The sequence below is a fragment of the Phallusia mammillata genome, chromosome 3 (genome assembly GCF_965637545.1).
Source record: "Phallusia mammillata chromosome 3, kaPhaMamm4.hap1.1, whole genome shotgun sequence".
In the NCBI taxonomy this organism is placed as follows: domain Eukaryota; kingdom Metazoa; phylum Chordata; class Ascidiacea; order Phlebobranchia; family Ascidiidae; genus Phallusia; species Phallusia mammillata.
The window spans coordinates 1292959-1315112 of record NC_137254.1 but is presented as its reverse complement, the minus strand read 5'-3'; the positions used below and the strand labels follow the sequence as shown (position 1 = coordinate 1315112).

The following is a 22154-nucleotide window of genomic DNA, read 5'->3' as shown; positions in this document are numbered from 1 at the left end:
GGCCTTTGTTCGTTCAAAGTGAAATAAGACCCTTTTTTCAACAATGTAGGACAGTAAATCACGTATTGAACAATTCACATAGCTTTTAGATCTATTTTGGTTTAGAAATAGGCCGCGTAGAAACAACCGATGTTAATTTGCAAATTAAAAAACAAAACAATAGTGCACCTCCTCTTAGACCAGGGATTCTTAAGTGTTTACGGCCGTGCCTCCCACTTGACACTATTTAATTAATCTCATGCCCCCCTAAATTAATATTAGCGCTGATAAAATCAATGAGAAGAAAGTTTTTTTAATCAAGTCTTTGTCTTGTTTTATCAGACAACATACATCATAGGTCCGCTTTAAGCTTCTGCCAAGCGCTGGAAAAAGCCACTTTAACACTGATAAGTTGCGAAATAGAAGGTTGCGTGCGCACAGAGCCATGTTGCCAGTATTCTCGAATATGTCACCCAGAAATGGTTGATGTACTGAAAGTCATGGCAGTCTCCAATGCAAAATTGCGATCACAGCCGACGATAATACAACTGGTCACCCATTTCAGAGTAATGATGCGTTTGCTTTAGTTTAGTTTCCAAATAATAAGTTAGAAATTAGCGTCGACAGCATTCAAATGCATTCATTTACAATTGTTTGCAAGTAAAAACTTTGCAGCCAGATTGTGCTGCGCCCAACTAAGGGACCCCCCTCCCCTAAAATTAAAGAACCCGTGTCTTGGACTGTCCCATGTCACCCAAATTCTCCACCATTCAGACCAACTCCTTGCAAACAAATTACTAATCTCAAAACTACCCTCACCTCAAATCATCACTGTATCTTGGAAACTCGATTATTGCAAGTTAAAGCTCACACAATCTCGCACCAAAATTATTACAACAGAAGTTAGACTTCTTAAATAAACTCGTCCACAATCAAACATCTTTGCAAAGTGTGTTCCAGTCCACGCAGCGCAAACCAGTGCATGTAGTACTTTGTACTGTTACGTGTCAATTGATTGATTAAACTCTGAACCCACTTTCAATCTGCATAAACCGCGTTACTGTAAGGAAAGCCAATTTCGCAGAATATTTATAGGCACTAAAACGGAAACGACAGGTTAGACGTAGCACTGCCTTCTATCTTCCGATCTTACACACCGGTATCATCCAGCTTGTATTCTGAAATCGAATGACGAACGCCAATTTGCGTTATACTGATTATCTGGCTATCTGTATCAAATAATTGCAAAACAACTAAATGGCTCTTTATGGCCCTTTATATATATTGTAAATTAACGGTTTGAATAAAATCAAATGCGTTTTATTGCAGGTTTCGGGTATATAAAAGGCTCGTTTATAGACTCACTTTAAGCGTACAAAATCGTACATGTAACAAACTCCACGGTTGACTGCACGAAGCTCGTTTATAAACCCGTTTTAAGCTCACAAAATCGTGCATGCAGCAAGCGCTATGATTGACTGAACTATACGTTAAAGCCTCAGGAAAGAAAACACAACAATCACAATTGCCAATAATATACAAACGGCCTTGAACATGGTGTTTTTAAGCTATTTGACATCAGGCCAACTGGCTACTTATCTAGTTAAATTTTATTCAAAAAAATACTGACACAGAGTGTAAAGTCAGGCCCGAATCAAGCCAGTTGTTTGATGAAACCTCAGCCCGAAACCGGCCCGACTTACAACTCTGTGTAGAAAGCTATTTGGTTGACTGGACGAAGCTCGTTGGGAAACTCGCTTATCTGTGCAAAGTCGTGCATGTAACAAGCGCTATGACTCGCTTTGACAAACAAAAAGCATGCGTGGGCGCCGTTTTCAAATAGGTTTTGAAAAATGCCAAAGCAACCCGCCGTTTAATTTTTTGACGATGACTACAAAATGGCCAGACATTAGAACACCGGTCTTATGTAAGCATAGAAAATATACAGCATACCACTCTCTGGTTAATTTTGTAAGAACACAAGGTTCGTCCTTCAACATGGCGCATTTATCAAATCACATCACGTGATCAAAAGTGGCGATCTGATTGGTCGAGCTGTGGTATGTTGGTTTATCCTGAAAATAACTGCTGTAAAATCATTAAAAACAGGAATTTTAACGGACCTATTTTTTACAATTCTCAACCACCAAATACAGCAAATGTGTTTACAAAGACGTGATCAAACATAGAAACCTGATTGGTCGAGCTGTGGTAAACAACATTCACCTGATGCGGCATGAAGAGCGTTTGCGTAGTTGCGCTATGTAACAGTGCTTCGTACGTGGCACAATAATATAAAATATATGATGCGATCAGAAATTAATAAATACCCAAAACAAAATGCAGAACACTTAACATAACTAAAAGAAATCCTAAAGAAAGCTTATGGTTTCAGGTTTTCACTTTGCCTCAGTTGAAAGGCGTCAACACATTAAGGTTTTGAACAAAGAAACGGTCGTAATAATTCTTAACCCTGTATTGAACCGAGCAGTTCGCTGGCAGGTTTGTTATGAGTACAATGATTTCGTCCGCCCATCGTTCTCCCGCTGGCATGCGAACAACTGTCCATCCGCAAGCGTTGGAAAATACACAGCAAGCGGAATTTTAACGCATATATTTTATAAATTAGCAACGGGATAAAGCGAGCGTGTTAATCAAGTCATGTGATCAAACATAGCAGCCTGATTGGTCGAGCTGTGTCACGTGACACGGTTTGTGAATTGGTTACAACTTATTAAACCACCATGACGCTGATTTGACGACAGTCATGGGATTGTTTTTTCGCAACAAGACGCTCCGGCCCAGCGAGAAAGTTAGTAACACTTTTATTTTACTTCGGATTTCCACCTTGTCCAGTTTAAAAGCTTTAACCCGTTGAAAGGTTTCAAATTTTATTACGTTCCCTTCCGTAGGTATAAGAACTTCGTGGTTAGGTAAGCATCAGTTAATACACAACAAGCAATATGGTATTTTATTATGAGAGCATTAGCCTTTATTTAGCATTATCCTTCCGCAGGCAAATTTACACCAAGAACCAACGTTGGAAAATACAATTTGTCATGAGCGCAAGGCAATCTTCCGCTGGTATTAAAGTTTACACAACAAGCACGAATGCTAAACCGGTACGTCATACGCCGAAAAGCTTATAATATTCCATCATGCGTGACAAGGCTTCCCATATGAGCTGAATGACGGGTTATTTCCTGCGCTTGCAAAACAACTCTAATAACACTTTAGATCAGTGGTTCTTAACCTTTTTGGTGAAATTTCCCACTAAAGTCAATCAACAAGTTCGAATTTCCCCCTCTTTGTTATTTTTATATTGATGTTTTGTGCCCTTCATTATCAAGACAATGTATTCTTCGATTAAAATAGTTTGTGACGCGCTTTTGTCGGGACCTGCAAGAGCTTAAAGGCTTACTGCAATCTTAATAGATTTAAAAAGTACTTTCATGAGAGAGTAAAATTGTGTGGAATATCGATGAGTCTTCTCTGCTTGCAGTACTGGTTTATTGCATCACAATTAACATAAGAAAGGCATTTATTTGCACACAATGACAAAGACATTGATATTGTTAATCTTGTCTGTGGTGTAACAAACGGCCTTCAGATTTTATGCGAATTGCGAAACTGGGTGAAATTAATATTAATTGTTGTTGCGGGAATACTTTTTAGTAATTTAACTTTAAACGGTGAACTCAAGGCCTGATCTGGTTTGTAGGCCGGAGTTTGGTGAGCCCTGACTTGCACTGAATTTCCTACTAGTGGGAAATTTCCCACCGGTTAAGAACCACTGCATTAGATGCAAGCAAGACAAAACTGCCACCCTATGAAATACGGCGCTCAAAGGCATCTATGGTACTCAGGCCACAAAAACATTGCAAGCTGAACATTTATTGAAACCTCACATTTCATATTCAGTCATACACTGTTCGTTTGTCAAATAATGTCATGTGATCGAACGTTGCGATCTGATTGGTCGAGCTGTGGTATGTAACAAATCGCCCACTCGGCGCGCCCGCAAAATTGTGATGATTTTATCAAGGCGTGTTTGGTTTTTCGCGCAGTCCACTGAGTTAATACTGCATTGTAAATTAGTAATGTACGCAAGCTGTGAAATTTCCGGTCGAAAAAGCCGTTTTGGGGATGTTTCGGTTTCGGCCCAATCCTTTTTAAATGAAATCAGTTTCACCACCGACCAAATTAATTTATCAAGACATCATAATTTACCAATCTTGTCTCTTTTAGACAGTAGTCACGTTAAATGCACTGTATTTTAAGTTATGATAATCAATCAGTGAAAATATCATCAAAACAGTTAAAATCCCAATGGTTTAACCGCATTAGTGATGAATTGCCCCAAGAAGAGCGGATTACTCAGAAGAAGAAAACGAAAAAGGGCCCAGAATTAGATTTATGGTGAAATTACGAAACAAAGTTGGCCGAGTTTGAAGTCAAGCCCGAATCAAGTCTGTTTCATTCCAACTTGAGCATGAAAAGCAAGTTGACAGCATTGCAGGACTTGGAACTCGCTGGGTGAATTACAAGGGTATGGAGGCTTATTTTTAAGTTGGCAACCATAAACATCAAATACCATGCGTAGTTTGTAGCTTCGAGTTATAATTTCATGAGTACATTTAACAGGTACAAGTTTAGTTGTGTTTGGGATATTATACAATGTTATTCCAGCTGAGTGGTGTCATTTTATCAGTATACTTACGATTATTCGTCAACCTAACGTTTTCAAATCCCTCAGGCGGTACAGGAAAAACCAACATCGTATTGCAGTGTCTCTACTGACCCCCGCTGGTCGTCTTAGTTCACGACTAATGCATAATAAACGTTTTTCAACCACTTTGTGCTGTCAATCATAGCGCAAATTAGCTTTTATAGTTGAGTTGAGTTTATTTTGCACGGTGAAATAAATCGTAGCAACATAATTGCGCTAAAATATTCCCCGAGTCGGATTAAACGAACTCATTTTATCTAAGCGCTGGTAACATTACGTGCATTCGGTTGTAAACTTGTCGTGGAAATATGGCTTGTTGGTGTATAGTCTGAATAAGCATTAAGGCCCGTTTACACTGTGCGTAGCGTGCGCGCTCAAACCTACGTAAGTTTGTTTGTTTTATTTTTTCTGTCTGGTTTCGCGCTTGACTGATTTCGGGACTCAAGTCTCGTAGAAATGAGCGAGCGATCGCCTGCCGAGCGTTTTTCTGCGTATCAAGCTGCTTGAACCTGCGCAAACGGTTTGTGTTATCGCTATGTGCGGGTATGTGATTTGAAAAAGTTGGTTCATTTGCCGAAAATAAATGATGGCACGCTATTTGCCTTCAGTTTAAGTGTTTATTACATGGTTATAATTGGATGTTGTGTTTTGTTGTATTTAAATATTGCAATTAATTGCATTTAAAATGTACTTTTACCGTAGCACAGTGGAGTACATGTTACAGAAACATGAAAATGAGATAAACATGCCACCAATCTATACAACAACATCCCAAACAATCCTGTATGATTACCAAAATGCAAAATCATGTTTTCTAACAAAATATGATGTAGGCTAATTTAGATTCATACAAAGCTTTTTCGATCTAAAATAGGTAACAATCAATTTAATGTGGTGATTTATGGTCATTGACAGTTGTTGTGAGCTAAAAAAGACTTTGTGTATATTATTTGGTAAACTTAGGTACGCACCGAAAATAGCAGTGTTAACGGAAGGAGTTGCAAGGTAAGGTTAGGTTAGGCGGCGCTAAGCGTAGTGTAAACGGGCATTTAGTCACGTATAGATGGGCTCCATTTGTTTGCCATTCGTAATTGCCCATTTCAATTTTGAACTTTATATTAATAAACCCCATCAGACTCTTATGCAGCGGTTCTCAAACTGGGGTCCGCGGTCGGTTATGGGTCCGTGAGGCAATTTTGGGAGACCGTGTAAAGGTTGAAGTGATTCTATAATTTTATTTGGCGTCAATTTGTGCCACTGAACAAGTTTGAATCAAATTAAAATTAAGAGTCGACTGTCTCTATTGCCAAACATTAGCCCTTATTACATGACAACTAACAAAAATGTAATTGTTTGTGCACAATCGTAATGATTTTTTTTGGTTTTCTAAAATACATATTCAAGCTAAAGGACCGCAAGCCCTCCGAACGGGGCTGTTTTGAAAAAATACTGAAAAAGTTTGAGAACCACTGCTCTAATGGGACATGGTGCGTTGGATTTGAACCACCAACCTCCACCGTTCAGTCGGTACATGTGTCTGATGGCCCGCCCTCTTATTTGATTGACAGCTTTCATGCAGAGGTCTTTGTAATGAACTTGCCAAGCAGTTTGACCGCTTGCATGTTTGTTCGTGCTTGTAATGTCGACAGCGCGAAATTCAAAAAGAAAAACAGTAATTTAAGTAAAATTTAGCATGTCCGGTATAAACGAATTTCTCAGCTTTTATGATATTTGGAGGTTTTAAAGCTGAATTTGCTATGACACAAACTTTGAGCATTAATATCATATCTTATTTTGGTTATAGCAAGCCTGTTTTTGAAAGTAAATTTAATTGAGCTATAACTTCACATTTAGGTTAGACTTTAACATTTTTATGTTTTAGAAAATGTGATAAAATGATTATTTTTCATTCCAACTTAATAACTCACATTTTTGTGTGAACAATGCTTATTTTACTGGAACTGAGAGAAATCTGCTTTGCACACAAGATTTGATTTATAGAAGAATTTAAGAAAGGGAAGAAAATGTTTAAGGAAAACGAATGACATTGTGGAATTATGGGTTTATACAGATAGTAGTGAATGGTTGAATATATTAAACTTAGCTTGAGTGGTGTGTATCCCTAAAACTGAACATTTTATTAAGTTCAATCTAAACACATGTAATTATCTGAACTTGTCTAAAATATTTCAATTTATTTTGTTTTCTTCTGCAGCTTGTTCATTTTTATCATAAAATGTTGATGGATTTGGATGAAAACTCATAATCAGTAGATGATTTTCACACAAGGTATTTTTATTTTGTACTTTATTTCATCCATATTTATTATGTGTCTGTATGTCATCGAGTTTACACCCCTAGACCCCCAAAGAAACCCTGATAGTCCCACAAAATCGCACAATGTTTCAATACATATATTAAATGATCAGTTAGCTGTGAAATGTGCACAGGTAGAGGACTGACTGTCACTCTACATCAAAATGTTCAGCACAACATCACCACAATCAGGTGAGTTTAAAATCTACAAACAGTGGCTGCTGTGGATAAGTCTACTGTTATTTTGTTGTGCAGAAAAATGCTAATTTTTCACAGCTGTACCGAGTTTAAAATGTAATAAACCAGATTAAGCAAATAACTCATATTGCCTTAACAAATGATAGTCTACTATTTATCCATCTGTATGCAATTAAACGAAATTTTTATTATCAAGATTGCATTTAACATAAATTGTATGTATTTGTTTACTTCTTGTTGGGACATGGATGTGTTGTGTATAACAAGTTAGTCATCAAACCTCAGTGCTGTTTTGTTACCACTTGTTTATTCTGTGCCTAAGTATCATTGGTTTGAAGCAATACCTCAAGTTTTTAACCTTAACTGAAAACACAGGCTATACATAATGTGGTTAAAACCATTGTTGTCCTTGCTTATATAAGGTTGTTCATTAATACTGCAGCAAACTTTGCTAAGCAAACAAGTATCAAGTAATTTTTGTCAGCCTCAAGCAAAACGGTATTTGATTAGTTAATTGTAACAAAATTCAGAAGTGAAAGTATTAAAATAATTGTTTTCATGTCCACTTAATAACTGACAATTTTTGTGTGAACAATAATTGTTTTACAGAAACGGGAAATCTGCTTTGCACACAAGATTTGATTCTATCTAAGAGTTCTATCTAAACTTTGTGTAATTTACTAAACTGGTCTAACATTTCTTCAATTCCTGCAGCTTGTTCGATTTTCCATAAAATGTTGATGGATTTGGATAAAGATTTTCATGGATAGTAGATGATTTTCACACAAGGTATGTTTATTATATACTTTATTTCATCCATATCTATTATGTGTTGGTATTCAACAAATTTGTCGTTCAACTGGTGTTATGCTAAACAAAATACTAGTTGTTGTTTCAATAACTTGTATTCGCTGACGTTTCGCCCACCAGAATGGTAGGGCTTCTTCAGAGCAATGAACAAATAATACAGTGGGCACAGAGACGAAAATGTATGGAAACAGCGAGATGCGATGCACAATAATTACATTAGGACAAAGGCTTTGTTGGTATGTCATCAGTTTAGTTTACCCCATAGACCCTGTTACTCCAACAGAATAAAATCTTTGATTGCATATATTAAATGACCAGTTAGCTGTGAAATGTACACAGGTAGAAGACTGGCTGTCACTCTACATCAAAATGTTCAGCACAACATCACCACAATCAGGTGAGTTTAAAATCTGCAAAAAGTGGCAGTTGTGGATAAGTCAAATATCTGGAACATGCAAATAGCTCTAATATTGACATATAGACTACTGTTTATGCATCTGTATGCGCTATGCAACAAAACACAATGACATTATAACCAGTCAGTCATCAAGCAGGAAGCCTTAGAGCTGTTTTGTTACCACTTGTTTTGTTGTGTAGTAAAACAAAACATAATTGCATTTAGTCCCCATATTGTTTAATGGATTGGATTTCTTAGAAACAAGTTTTGACTTTTGCAGTGAAGCAATTGAAATAAGCTTTAATTGAACTTATTACATCGATTCAAAAAGCTGTTTTGTTAAATAATGTTCAGGACTGGCAGCTTTTTATACCAAAATATGTATTTTTTTTGCTGTTTGTTTCACAGTAATTTAATGAAATGAATTTTCTCGTTTGTAGAAATCAGCATTGGAATGAACGGGATATTTTTACAACATAACAATTAACAGAACTGAAAAATTTCATTCCAACAAGTATAAGATCACATGGTGGAAATATCTACAGCGCTTTGTCTGAATTAAACACAGGTGCATTTAAAATTTAAACCATTGATGTGTTATTGAATCTTATTATGGGTCCCCTTCCCTGAAGGGGGGGCATCTTGATTTCACTCCGTTTTTTTTTTCTTTTTTCTCCGGTGAAGTTTGTCCATGCACTTTTGGCATGAAATCTTTGGTGGATTTGGATGAAACTTTCACAGATGGTAGATACAGTGATGCAGATGTGCCGTCTGCTTCGTTTGAGTTGATAACCCCAGTATTTACCCCGCTAGACCCCAAAGTGTAAATAGTTTCTGTATGTTGATGCACACCACAAACAGAAGATTTCTGTAGTGTAATAGTATAATAAAGGCAACAGAACATGTGGTACTGTTGTTTGTGCAATACTTGATGTACGGTTTTGCACATGTCAGTCAGAGGGGTGTTAACAACCTTATGACGTCATAAGTCAGTGGTTCTCAAAGTATGGGTCGCGACCCAAACATGGGTCGCGCAGGGTAAAAAAATGGGTCGCGCTCTGGTGATTCAATTCTGCCCAAACGAACTATTACTGCATTAAGTAAACACAAACGAATTTACTTAATGCAGTAGTAAAGTCACCTCACTCGACCACGTTGTAGAGTAAAATGAACCAATCATTGCAACATATTAAACCCTTCAACTTTACACGGGAAATAATAGGACAAGTTAATCATGCGAAACTGAACGTGGAGATGTAACAATAGCGTTTAAAGATGAGTAAGCATTCGTACAAGGAAACTTTTTTTGATTTGGGATTTACTTCTATCAATGATCATGGTGCTACAAAGCCGCAATGCGTGCTGTGTTATGCAGTGTTGTCGAACGAATCAAGCTCGTTCAGCCTGCAGCCATTTTTACATGGCCAGAATCATATGCGGCGACGACGTGGCCTCGAAATTGCAGTCCGTTTCGTCATCGAACAGCACAGTTAAAAGTCGAATCACAGACCTTTCACTGAATATAAAATATCAAGTGGTCTCCCGAATAAAAAATAGAGCCGTGCATTGAAGATATTATGAAGGAAAAATTTCAGTTTTATTAATCACATTAAATTAATAAATCATTTGTTTGTAATAACTACAACTGGTTGTCTGTGTCTTCTTCTATTTCATGCATACCAGAAAAAAATACATTTTTTGATGTTTTTGATCATGTTGAGGTCGTGAGATGTTCATAAAACTCAGATTTGGGTCGCGGTCAAAAAAGTTTGAGAACCACTGTCATAAGTGTTAACGAATTTTGCTAAAGACACCTCTAGTGGTCAAAATTTTAAACATTGTCCGATTTGGATAAAATTACGTATGACTGTTCATTGGGTCATTTTGATTTCATATTTTATAATTTTGGGTGTTGAACCCCATCAGTTACCCCACTAATCCCCTAAAATGGGTGAGTTTTTTAAACTGTGTCGGAATTGAATGAAATTTGGACAGCTTGTAGTATTTGTCATTTATAGGTGTCAATTGTTGTGTTTAACCCTGTAGCCCCAATAGTTACCCCTCTAGCCCCCCCAAAATATGTCATTAATTGAATGAAATTTAGACAGCTTGTAGAGTGTGCTATTTATAAGTGTAGAATGTTGTGTTTTATCATTAACCCCACTAGCCTCCTACAATCATGTGATAAATGAGTTTCTACTTGCAGAAACAACGAGGGTTGTAAAAAACAGTGGGTGATATGGGACCCAATACAAAATAAGCAGAGGAATATATTAATGTTTTAAATTAGGTTATAGTGTATTTGTAAGGGCAATATGTGCTATGCCACCCTTCTAGTTTTCCAACAGTAAAATGACAAAACTATTACAACAGCAACTTTTACTATACATTGCTTTTACACAAGCACTGTGAACCATTGAATGCTGTTTTCATTTTAAGAGGGTCACAACTTAGTTTTAAGAGGGTCACAACTTTTGCAACAGATGTTTTTCTGTATTTTTGGTTAGTTAAGTGCAGGGTCATGCAACATACGGTCCCCGACAGTTATTTATGTAGCCCACGCTTACTGCGTCAAGTAGTCAATTGTTTTATACTTTTCACTGTTAAATCGTAGGAAGTTGTTGTTTAGCATTTTTGACATTGCATTACAAGGTAAAATTTAGGCAAAGTTCTCTGGTTTAAAATTTTGCCCTCGTGGACCCTTGAGAGGGGCAAACCGCAGGTTGGAAACCACTACAATAAATGAATTTTATCAAATTGTATCAAATTGGCCCTCAGCATCATTATACATGTAAATTGTGGCCCATTGCGATAAGCAGTTACACGTCCCTGGTTTAGTGCTATCCCTATTCATAGTGAGGTTAGTGGTTCAAATTCCAGGCATCTTCTTATTGATCAATGTAACAGCCTTGATTTTCTATAGTTGATCACAATTAAACCCAAAAGTTGCGCAGCTGATTTCAATCCGGTGATTGTTTAAGTGCTATTATGTAGCTTTGCTTGCTATCCTTTACTGATGCTTGTGTCCTATTGTACTCATATCGATTTATACAGACTCTTAACTGTTACTAAACCTAAATATTTGTGTGCGTATTGTTGTAAAATTTGTTCTTATTTACACAGTTGTTATTTGTTCGACAAAAGGCAAAATTAGTTTCTATGCTGTTTTAAATGTAACAATCATTCTTTCTACATTTAAAAATCATGCTAAACACATGAAGTGCCCTTTTACTATGTTTGTAACTTTCTTAACTTAGCTCTTGCCAAAATAATAATGCATACAAAAATACTCAGACATTATAAGTCAAATTTTCACATAATAAATTGACATATTTACATAACCTTATGTACATGACAAAACCAGATCGAGTATAACAAGATTTAACAATGCGAAAACAGCAACAAATATTTGTGGGATATTTACTATTTTTAAGTTTATGGTTGTTTCATTCTCTGATCTCAACCACTCTGTCGCCTTCTTCATCTGAACCAGCATTGTATCTCACAGCTAAATCCGATGAGTGATTTGTAGATGCCCGTAGAATGGACGATTTCTCCATCAGCCGTTTCTTTGCCCTGACAAGTTGATCTTCTATTGCTTTAGAGTAAAGCAAGGGATTAAGAGCGCTGTTGATTGGAAGCAACAGACAAGCACTCAACACATAAGCATCTGGTGGCATCTTGATTCCACCAATACTCAAATATCCCATAACACAAATTGGAATCCAGCAACAGAAGTCGGTCAAAATCAACCTTGAGATTCTCTTTTGCATCTTGGAGCTGACATCATTGCTTCTAGACCCTTTCATGCGGTTGCTTTGCTTGTAGATGAGAACATATGCAACAACCATGTAGATGAACATAAGGAAGTTGATTGTGATGAGAAAAGTTGAATATTCCCAAGCAAATTCACTGGTTGTGGCAAACAAACGTGGCATACAGACACTTGTTTCTCCATAATATCCAAACTCCCCTTTGATTGGGTTGCGAGGAAAGGTTTGCTTGATAATTTCTTTCACATCGTCCCACCTCTCCCGTTTAACATTAGCAATTCGTTCTGCAAGAAGTGACATGTTTTCTCTGGACACAAAATCATTTCCAAAAATGTTGTTTGGAAACCAAACATCAGTTGTAAAATATCCTGAAGTCACTTTAAGCAAAGGAACAATTGCCAAAACAACAGCTGAAATCCAGCAAACCAACTCAGCAAATAGTACTTTACAAACACCAACACTCCGAATTGTGAATGGTTTGAAAGCTGATATTAGACGAAAGGTTGTCATGGCTGTCATTGTAAACGCTGATGCTTCTGAAGAAATAATCGAAAGTACTCCAAGACCTGAACACAAACTACTTGACCTCCATTCCTTATCAAACAAACAGTATGTGCCAGAAAATTGTGTTGCTTGCACTATTACTACAAGCAGATAAATTCCCATGAGAAAATCTGAGCAACAGAGGTTCAAAATAAAAGCACTAGTAATAATAAAAACATTTTTGTTTCTGTCTACATTCCATAAGCTGTGAGCAGTTGCAATAAACACAAAAGAGTTTCCTCCCAAAGCCAATACAGCTGTTATCCAGAAAATTGCTCGGTATATTGGATTAGCAATCATTTCGTTTACATCTGCAAACGCGTCCCCAGCCAAGTTCACACATTCATCACTTCCATCTAAACAATCGCGAATTCCATTCTGCACCAGTTTCTTTTCAACCGACAAGGGTTGTTTGTTTGTGCAATAAAACCTTGCTTTTTCACAACGGCATCTACTTTCATCAGATTCATTGTCGCAATCGATAATTCCGTCACAAACAGTTTTTCTGTCAATGGAAACCTTATCTTTTGATTTGCAATAAAATTGGATTTTGTTACAACGTTGTACAAATTCATCTGAGCCGTCATCACAATCGACATTTCCGTCACACACCTGAGTGTTTTTAATGCTGAACTTTCCTTGTGAGAAACAATAAAACATATTTGGACAATTCATTTCACCAACTAACCACAGGTCATCCCTAACTTTACCATCACATATTGAGTTGAACAAAACTCTGGCACCCACTCCATTTTTTAAGTGTAACTGCTGAAACTTACTCCTCAACAGTTTGTTGTCAGTTCTCGCACACTTAAATATTTCGTTAAGTCCGAGGCCTTTATAGTTTTCTGGTAAACATTGAGTTTGTTTAAAATTATTTGCAGATGAACAGTATTTTGTGTTTATTTCATCAACACATTGCACGCTTGGATTGCACAACTTTCCACTTTGAACTGAACATACTAATTTATTTTGGCAATGCATCTGATTTGAAGGACAAGCACCCCTTATATCATTACACAAACTTTGATTCAAACACAAACACTCATCTGACATATCAAAGCAGTCCACTATGCCATCACAAACTTGCGTGGGTGATATGATTAAATTTTTATCTAAGCACTGAAAACATTTAAACTGTCCGTTGTCAAAACAAAGATCAGATTTATCAGAACATTGAGCCACTGAATCGTAGACATTGGTTTGTGGCAAAACACAAACACCTTGTCTCGATGATCCAGAGCATTTAAAACCAAATCCTGACTTAATTTCATCACTATTGTCACTGCAACTACTAACTGAGTCACAAAAATCACTTCCAGCTATGATTTTTTGGTTTTCACAAATGAAATATTTCTGACAAAATTTTTCTGTTTTTTTGCAGTTTGAAGAGACACAAATCACATTCTTGCTTTCACAACTATTTATGTCATCAGCACATGATGATTGGATAACTGCATTGCACTCTGCTGGAACTGTGGAATGTACAAGATACCTGGCAAGTTGTTCACTCTTACAAGTTGTGGCAAACATTGTGCAAGATTGACATGTGAAGTTGGAAACTGAACAAAGTTCGTCACTTCCATCATAGCAATCCTTAAATCCATCACCAATCCAATCAAAAGGTATGCATCTGCCAGTAGATGGGCAATGTTTGTTGCCTGGATCACACAGACATCTGGCATAAACTCCAGAGCAGTTACATGTGTAATGTGTCTCATCACTACCATTAAAACAGTCATAATTTCCATCACATAATAAAGATCGGTCAATACAACTTCCCTCTATACTGATATCGCAATGTTTTGTGTCAACACATGCACATTGAAACTTATTAGCTGGACAAGTGCAATTAACTTCATCACTCCAATCTCCACATTTATTATGTCCATCACATTGGTAGTCTTTGTGGATGCAACCAAATTTAGTTGTGCAGTTCTTTGTTTTGTAACAAGGACACTCAAACTTATAAGCTGGACAAGTGCAATTAACTTCATCACTCCAATCTCCACAGCTATTTATTCCATCACATTGCCGGTTTTTGTTGATGCAACCAAATTTAGTTGTGCAGTTTTTTGTTTTGTAACAAGGACACTCAAACTTATAAGCTGGACAAGTGCAATTAACTTCATCACTCCAATCACCACAGTGATTAATTCCATCACATTGATCGAATTTGTTGATGCAACCCTTTCCAGTTGTGCAGTTTCTTGTTTTGTAACAATCACATTCAAACTCGAAATAAGCTGGACAAGTGGTGCAATTAACTTCATCACTCCAATCTCCACAGTCATTATTTCCATTACATTGCCAGTTTTTGTTGATGCAACCAAATCCTCTTGTGCAGTTTTTTGTTTGGTAACAATCACATTCAAACTTATGAGCTGGACAAGTGCAATTAACTTCATCACTGCCATCTAAACAATTTATCCTTCCATTACATCGCTCCCCCTGCCACACACACCCAACATAACCTTTACAAGTTGTGTTGAAGCAGTCACACTGAAGCATGCCTCTAGGACAAACCTCACTATACTCGTCGCTCCAATCACCACAGTTGTTGATGTTGGAAATGTCATTTACCATCCACATCCTAATACATCCTGGTTTGTCCCCACATCGGCCAAACTTGTGACAAGCACATTCGAACATTGAAGAACGGCAGGTGCAGTTGGGACCGCGGAACGGCCTCTTGCACACCGAGAGATTTTCAGGTTCTGTGAAAAAAATTCGCAAAAATAAGTTTTACAGAAAAATAAAAAAAATGGAAAGAAACACATCAGTTTTATTTGTTACAAAACATGTGCTATTAACTTTTGGATTGATTTTGATCGAGGTAAGCTTACTTATGTAAGGTCGAGGAGCGAGACTGAAATCCTCGACCGGACATTCACCTTCCGCGCATCCGACGAAAATCAATAGAAACAATAACCACAGCATGTTTATGATTTCTATATAGCAACTGTTAAAATACGAGTTTAGTGTTTTTTTGTACAAAAACTCTTTTTTTATTCTTTTCTACCAAGGTAAGTGAATTAATTGACAACTTCTAGAAAAATAAAAAATATACCCGGTTCATTTTTTGCTCTTTAATGTTTGTGGGGAAAAGGCTTGGGTGGTTTATTTTTATTTCAAGTTATCGGACAAACTTTAAATTTATAATGGAACTGAAATCAGAACATAAAAAGACCAGAATATTTTTTACGAAAACGAAAAAGCAGATAAATCCTTTCTTAGCGTGTTTCTTTCTGTTTTGTAAATTAACGCTTTGAATTTAACATGTATTATTGTAGGTTTTGGACATGTGGAAGAATCGTTTACAAACTTACTTTAAGCTTGCAAAGCCGTGCATGTAACAAGCGCTATGGCTGACTGCACGAAGCTAGTTAGGAAACCCAGCTTTGAGCTTGCAAAGCCGTGCCAGTAACAAGCGCTATGTTTGACTGCACGATGCTCGTTAGGAAACCCGCTTTAAGCTTGCAAAGTCGTGCATGTAACAAGCGCTATGTTTGACTGCACGAAGCTCGTTAGGAAACCCGCTTTAAGCTTGCAATGTCGTGCATGGAACAAGCGCTTTGGTTGACTGCACGAAGCTTGTTAGGAAACCCGCTTTAAGCTTGCAAAGCCGTGCCAGTAACAAGCGCTATGTTTGACTGCACGATGCTCGTTAGGAAACCCGCTTTAAGCTTGCAAAGTCGTGCATGTAACAAGCGCTATGTTTGACTGCACGAAGCTCGTTAGGAAACCCGCTTTAAGCTTGCAATGTCGTGCATGGAACAAGCACTTTGGTTGACTGCACGAAGTTCGTTAGGAAACCCGCTTTAAGCTTGCAAAGTCGTGCCAGGTTAGGAAACCCGCTTTAAGCTTGCAAAGTCGTGCATGTAACAATCACTAATATGGCTTGTTTTGATCAAATGAAATGTATGCGTACGTTTAGACGTTTTTTTAGGAGTTTTTTTGAAAAATGCCGAAAAGAACTCGCCGGTTAATTTTTTGTTAAAGACGATGTTTGCAAAATGGCCAGACATTAGAATGCCGGTCTTACGTAAGCATGGAAAATACACAGCATACCACTCTCTGGGAAATTTTGTAAAAACACAAGGCTCGTCCTTCCACAGGCATGAAAAAAACTTTCTTAGGTAAGCGTGGGAAAATACACAAGAAACCAATTGGGTATTTTGTTATGAGCGCAAGGCCTTTATTTAAGCATCATTCCTCCGCAGGCATAAGAACACTTTTAAGCAAGCATTGGAAAACACAATTTGTCATGAGCGCAACGCATTCTTCCGCTGGTTACTAAACACAGAGTAAGCGCGCATGCCAAACCGGTGACGTAATACGCCTAAAAAAACTAATAAACACATTAAGTACAACGAATCGCTTGCACTTTGATAATGCTTTGCACAAAATATACATAAAATGTTGTCGTTTATTTGGACTTAGAAGGCAATAAATCGAAACATCAGCTTGCTTGCTGTGACGAAGCATATTAAAAGGTAATGAGATGTTTAAAACGACGAGCGATTTTCCTTCAAACGTCCATCTTTGAGTCCTTAGATCTTAATATTGAAATCCTACGATAACATTTGGATGATAAAATTAACAATGCACCCAACCATCGCTCTAAGTTTTGTGCACAGGCAAAACAATAACGTTAACGACGCTTAAATCTTTATCGCTGTGCTTAAATCATGACAGAAAAACGTAACAAATCTGTGTACACATTGTCGGTGCTTCTTCTCAATGCAAAAGTTTTTAATAAGTTGTGCGGTGTGCGACATCGACGCGGCATAAAAACTTTTTAGACCCGCGTCAGTACGTTTAAAATTACCCAAAAATTTTGCGCGGTTGACACCACTAAACCACAGTGTCTACTATTTCTATGTTGCAACTATTAATACAAAATCTGTTATCATAACTTATTAGATTATTGTGGCATAAACACACATTTCAGGAACGGCAGTTAAAGCAAGGTTATTGTGATGCTTTTAATGCATAGATATTTTGCTCATGGATGTATTTTGTTTTTTAACAGAAAACTTTTGTCTAAATATGTTGTTTAAGCGAGAATGCTAATAACAAAACTTTCCGTAGCCAATAAAGTGCTGACATTCGTTTCAGTGTTGTTACTTCAAAATTACGTCACAACAGCTTAAAAGTGATGACGTAATCAACCGTTTTTCACGAACCGACAATAAACGCGAACATCGCTGACCATTAACTTGAATCTATTTTAACCACGCGTTATTAATCGGCACCGAGCGAACCGACAGTACCGGACTTTTATTAATCAACTGCGACACTCTTGTACCTAGCACCTTTTTACTTTAACCGATATAACTTAGATTTTGGTTGTTAAAACACAGCTGCATGACTTAACACAAGACCTGAGCAATTCTATTTGAGCGAGAATCTCGGCTGGTCTCTCTTATATCAGAAACACCAACGTCAATCACATATTTCCTATATCCTCTCCAAACAGCTAAAAAAATATTGGAATTCGCCGAAATTGTGTTTTGATTGATATAAGTACGTGGAATAATAAAATTTATCAATTGATTTTTATCAAAAAAATGTGTTTTTGTCGTTTTGCAAACGGCAATGTCAATCACACATTTCCATATCCTGCATACGCGGTTATAAATACATTGGAATCCACCAGAACAATATAAATTATGAGACAATAACTGACAGTGCAGAATTTATTGTGAAATTGCGTTTCTGGCGTTTCCCAAACGTTAGTGTCAATCACACATTTCTTACTTCCCGTTTGCACAAACAAGCGGGCTTAAGGAAATTCCATTGCACCGACGGCTTTTCGAGAAGCGAAACGGTCATAGCATATGCATCAATAAATCTACGTTACAAGAACAAGCAGAGTTATAAGTCATGACGGGTTTTGGGGGCAGGTTTGTGCTGGAGTTTAAATAAAACAGACTTGATTCGGACCTGACTTTACACTTTGTCACATTTGCGTCAAAATTTCACCACGGAAACCAATTTTTCGGGCCTTATACCAGTTTTATTTGCAGAAAGTTGGGTTTGGGGCCCGATTTCGGACCCGGTTACAGCTTGGGGGTCAAGATTATTAGAAAAACGACCGACGGTTCTTGGGGAAGCGAAACTGTTACTGCATGTGAATAAATCTAACTACGTTACAGGGACAAAATAATGGGAAAATGTAAATGATGCTATTACGTAAAATAATAAAGTTCTATCCCCAAATGTTCACTAAATTAAACTCCCCGGTAAAGGTCAGGTCATTTGTTGCGACATAAACTGTTCGTCGTTCAGTATAAATTGCCAAAACCTATAACTTTTTTTAACTCACAAGCTGTAACCAGCCATTTCCCCAAAAGTTTTAAAGCCTTGACCGAAAACTGACATTGCCATTAGAATTCACCGACCTAAAATTAAAAAAACGGGCAAATTTGTGGTTTTCCACAAAAGCTAAACAAATAATTTTCAAAGTCTAAGCATAAAAATAGTTTTCATTTTGTTTTTATGCTCCCTGGAAACACACTAAGTAAATATTCATAAGTGCATGACCACCCTGTTATAGCATACAAGTAAATGTATGCAGGCAAGATTGTAAGTTTCTGTGCGTGTATTTACGAAGCCAATCACATATATTATGTTCCATAACACTAAACACAATGCACACATTTATTATCCACAGCAAAAAATCGTCACAGTTGAATGCAGGAAGCTCGCTTACGAGTTAAAAAGACAATAAATTCAATTCTGCCCTTGTAATATATTTGAAAATCATTTCAGTTCACAACCACAGTACTGTAGATTATTCTGTATGTCCGAAGTGGAAAACAAAAGTGAAAAACGACCCAGAAACTCAAATGACAAAAAGTGAAGGCGTCGCGTGGTCGAAGTTTGTGTATCAATTTGACAAATGCAAAGCGATTGCAATAACTACAGAAGCAAGTTGTTCTCTGCAAAATAAGTGTTGGAACATTTAACCATATTTTCAAGTAAATATGGCAAGCACCATCATAAAGTTAAACATTTGTGAGTAAAAGTTAACAGCCACAGTCAAACTTATAATATTAACATGAGGTGAACAGCATAGGCGCAAAAATGCAAGGTGACAAATCTACGTCAACAGGCATTGTGACATCATTAACGTGAATACGTCACTGTGTCCAAATATAACTGACACGACTTCCCATGAGAGCTTAGCAATTGGGCATTTCCTTCGCTTGCAAAACGACACCAGTTATACATTGCATGCGAGCAAAGCAAAACCGCCACCTTAAGAATTAAGACATGCATTGTTTTCAAACCGGACACTTGAGAGAAATGCTGGTGCAATACGTTTTACATGAAGAGTCTACTTTCATGGTTGTCACGTGTTTATCTTTCCTCTTGTCCTTAGATTTTCTTTTTCTGTATAAAATAAATTTGTTTTCTTATATTTAATGAAAATGACATTACGAGTGAAATCATTAACTAAAAGTTGCATTACAAATTTTCGCAGAAAATAAGTTATAAGTATAACCAGAATACTAGTTTAAAAAACATAGGGAAGACCCTAATACAGTTGTATATAAAGCAACTCGTATGAGGCATGCAGTGCGTCTTGCCACTGATTGCATGTGTTAATAAAAATGGTCAAGAAAACCAAACAGAGCCCTCATTTTTATCAAATACACAAATTCAAAATGCTGTAAAGTATCGCGTATTGACGTCACAAATGGAAAACGAGTGACTTTTAGCTGGTCACGTGATTGTATGGACGTTTTATTACGTCACAATATCAGCCTTAGACCTAATTTGTCGCTGTCGCACTTTCTACTCATTGCACGGTTAAGTCATTATCACCTTGTTCACTTTATATTCACATGAGTTGTAACAACACATTACATTCACTTCATCTAACTTAACCAACCGTTCTCTTTCATAACTTAATAAATTAACTTTAGGGTCAACGTTTTAACGCTATTTCCTTTTATGGAACTAATCCCTGCCAAACAGTAGCCCAGAAAATCCGCCAGAACATTAAGTAAAAAATATCTTCATGCGACTGCGCGTCTTGAAAAGCTAACAATACTTTGTTAAAATGACCGGATCTTGTAAACTTTTTGTTTTGTAACTTGTTTAGAAACAAAACTGCGTTTTTTCTGTGTGATTGTAGTGATATTTCATAAAAAAATGCACAAAACTAGGGTTGGTAACGTAACAACATGCTCTATAATGCATTGTAACGGAACTTTGGTGTCCCAGTTGTACCAGCCGCACCTATTAGAATACTTACACGTGACAAAAAGGTTGGAACTGGCTGGAAAAGCAAGCGGCACAGCGACTGGGTTCGACAACATAGGTGTTGTTTCCATTGAGGCAGTGGTTTTCAACCCGCGAGACCATTTAATAAACATTAAAAAAGCAAATAAATTTCAGCAATAACAATATGAAAAAATTCAAAACCCAGTGTATAAACCCTAGGCAAAACAGAATGAACCGTTGTAAATAATAGTTTCACGGAATATATATTTCACCAAAATTTTTCTTCAGTTCTGTAAGCGAATACAATATAGTTATAAAAGCATAATAAAACAGTAAAAACAAAAAAAAAATACTAAAACAAGCTGCCAGTATAACATGGAACTTGTAAAACTTTTCAGAGTGAACGACGAGTCACCGGAAAACTGCTACTGTAGGTGGATATCAGTTCAAACCAGACGTTGTTTTTCAATATGAAAAAATGTACATTAATAGCATCAACACAATCAAATCATTTGATTGAAACTTACTTTGTGTTCCATTATGACCATTACAATACGAAACAAATCCTTTATTACATCACTATATAGAACAGGGGTGGGCAACATACGGCCCGCGGGCCGGATCCGGCCCGCGACGGGATTTTGAGCGGCCCGCGGACAGTTTCCGGTCTTACATGATAATGTGGCCCGCGGCCACAGTCTGCAGCAATCCCCCATTACTTGCTTACTACGTCAAATTACAGTTGTAAAGCACAGTAACGCACCCCCAATAGCAAAAAAATTCCCGCCGTTGTTACCATTGCACCATATGTCACGTGATCGAACGTGGCGTTATCATTGGTCGAGGTGTGTTATACACTAATCCCCTGGCGCGACTAAACCAAAATTTCCTCTTTAAACATTCAGAGTGAATCAGAATTGGACTTTTAAATTACATTGAAGTTTAGGTTTGGCTGATTCTGAATATAACTACTGTACAATCGTGTAAATTGGAATTTTAACATACATATTTTTTGAACCAAACCGACTGCACCAGGCGCTGAAAAAAATAGACAGAAACGTATTTTTGACTTTATTGCAGATTGTTTTTTGATTAGTTCCAGGGCAGCGGTTTTCAAACAAGACCCATGTGGCCCCATAGTGGTACATAAAGCGATTTCCATAGTTAGGAC

The 22154-nt window shown here is 37.1% G+C and overlaps 1 protein-coding gene, 2 long non-coding RNA genes and 1 pseudogene across 4 annotated transcripts in view; 1 reads left to right on the top strand and 3 right to left on the bottom strand.

Moving 5' to 3' along the window:
* LOC145220280 (uncharacterized) overlaps positions 1-22154 on the top strand; it is a 100348-nt gene that overhangs the window by 13038 nt on the left and 65156 nt on the right. Inside the window, exons 7-11 of one of the 2 annotated variants that reach the window (XR_013858068.1) lie at positions 6924-6997; positions 7159-7216; positions 7937-8011; positions 8109-8429; positions 8870-8997. The exons of the other annotated variant lie outside the window; for it this stretch is intronic. This is a non-coding gene — a long non-coding RNA (uncharacterized LOC145220280). The remainder of the gene's footprint in view (positions 1-6923; positions 6998-7158; positions 7217-7936; positions 8012-8108; positions 8430-8869; positions 8998-22154) is intronic. 2 annotated transcript variants of the gene reach the window in all.
* LOC145220272 (G-protein coupled receptor GRL101-like) lies at positions 11719-13475 on the bottom strand. Its single transcript, XM_080087530.1, has one exon. The coding sequence runs from the start codon at positions 13418-13420 to the stop codon at positions 11876-11878; it is 1545 nt and encodes a 514-aa protein (XP_079943656.1). The 5' UTR covers positions 13421-13475; the 3' UTR covers positions 11719-11875.
* On the bottom strand, positions 14004-15504 carry LOC145220274 (uncharacterized; annotated as a pseudogene).
* Positions 19398-21780, bottom strand: LOC145220463 (uncharacterized). Its single transcript, XR_013858190.1, has 2 exons — positions 21015-21780; positions 19398-20146 (listed from the first exon to the last, which is right to left on the bottom strand). It is a non-coding gene; the product is annotated as an uncharacterized LOC145220463 (long non-coding RNA).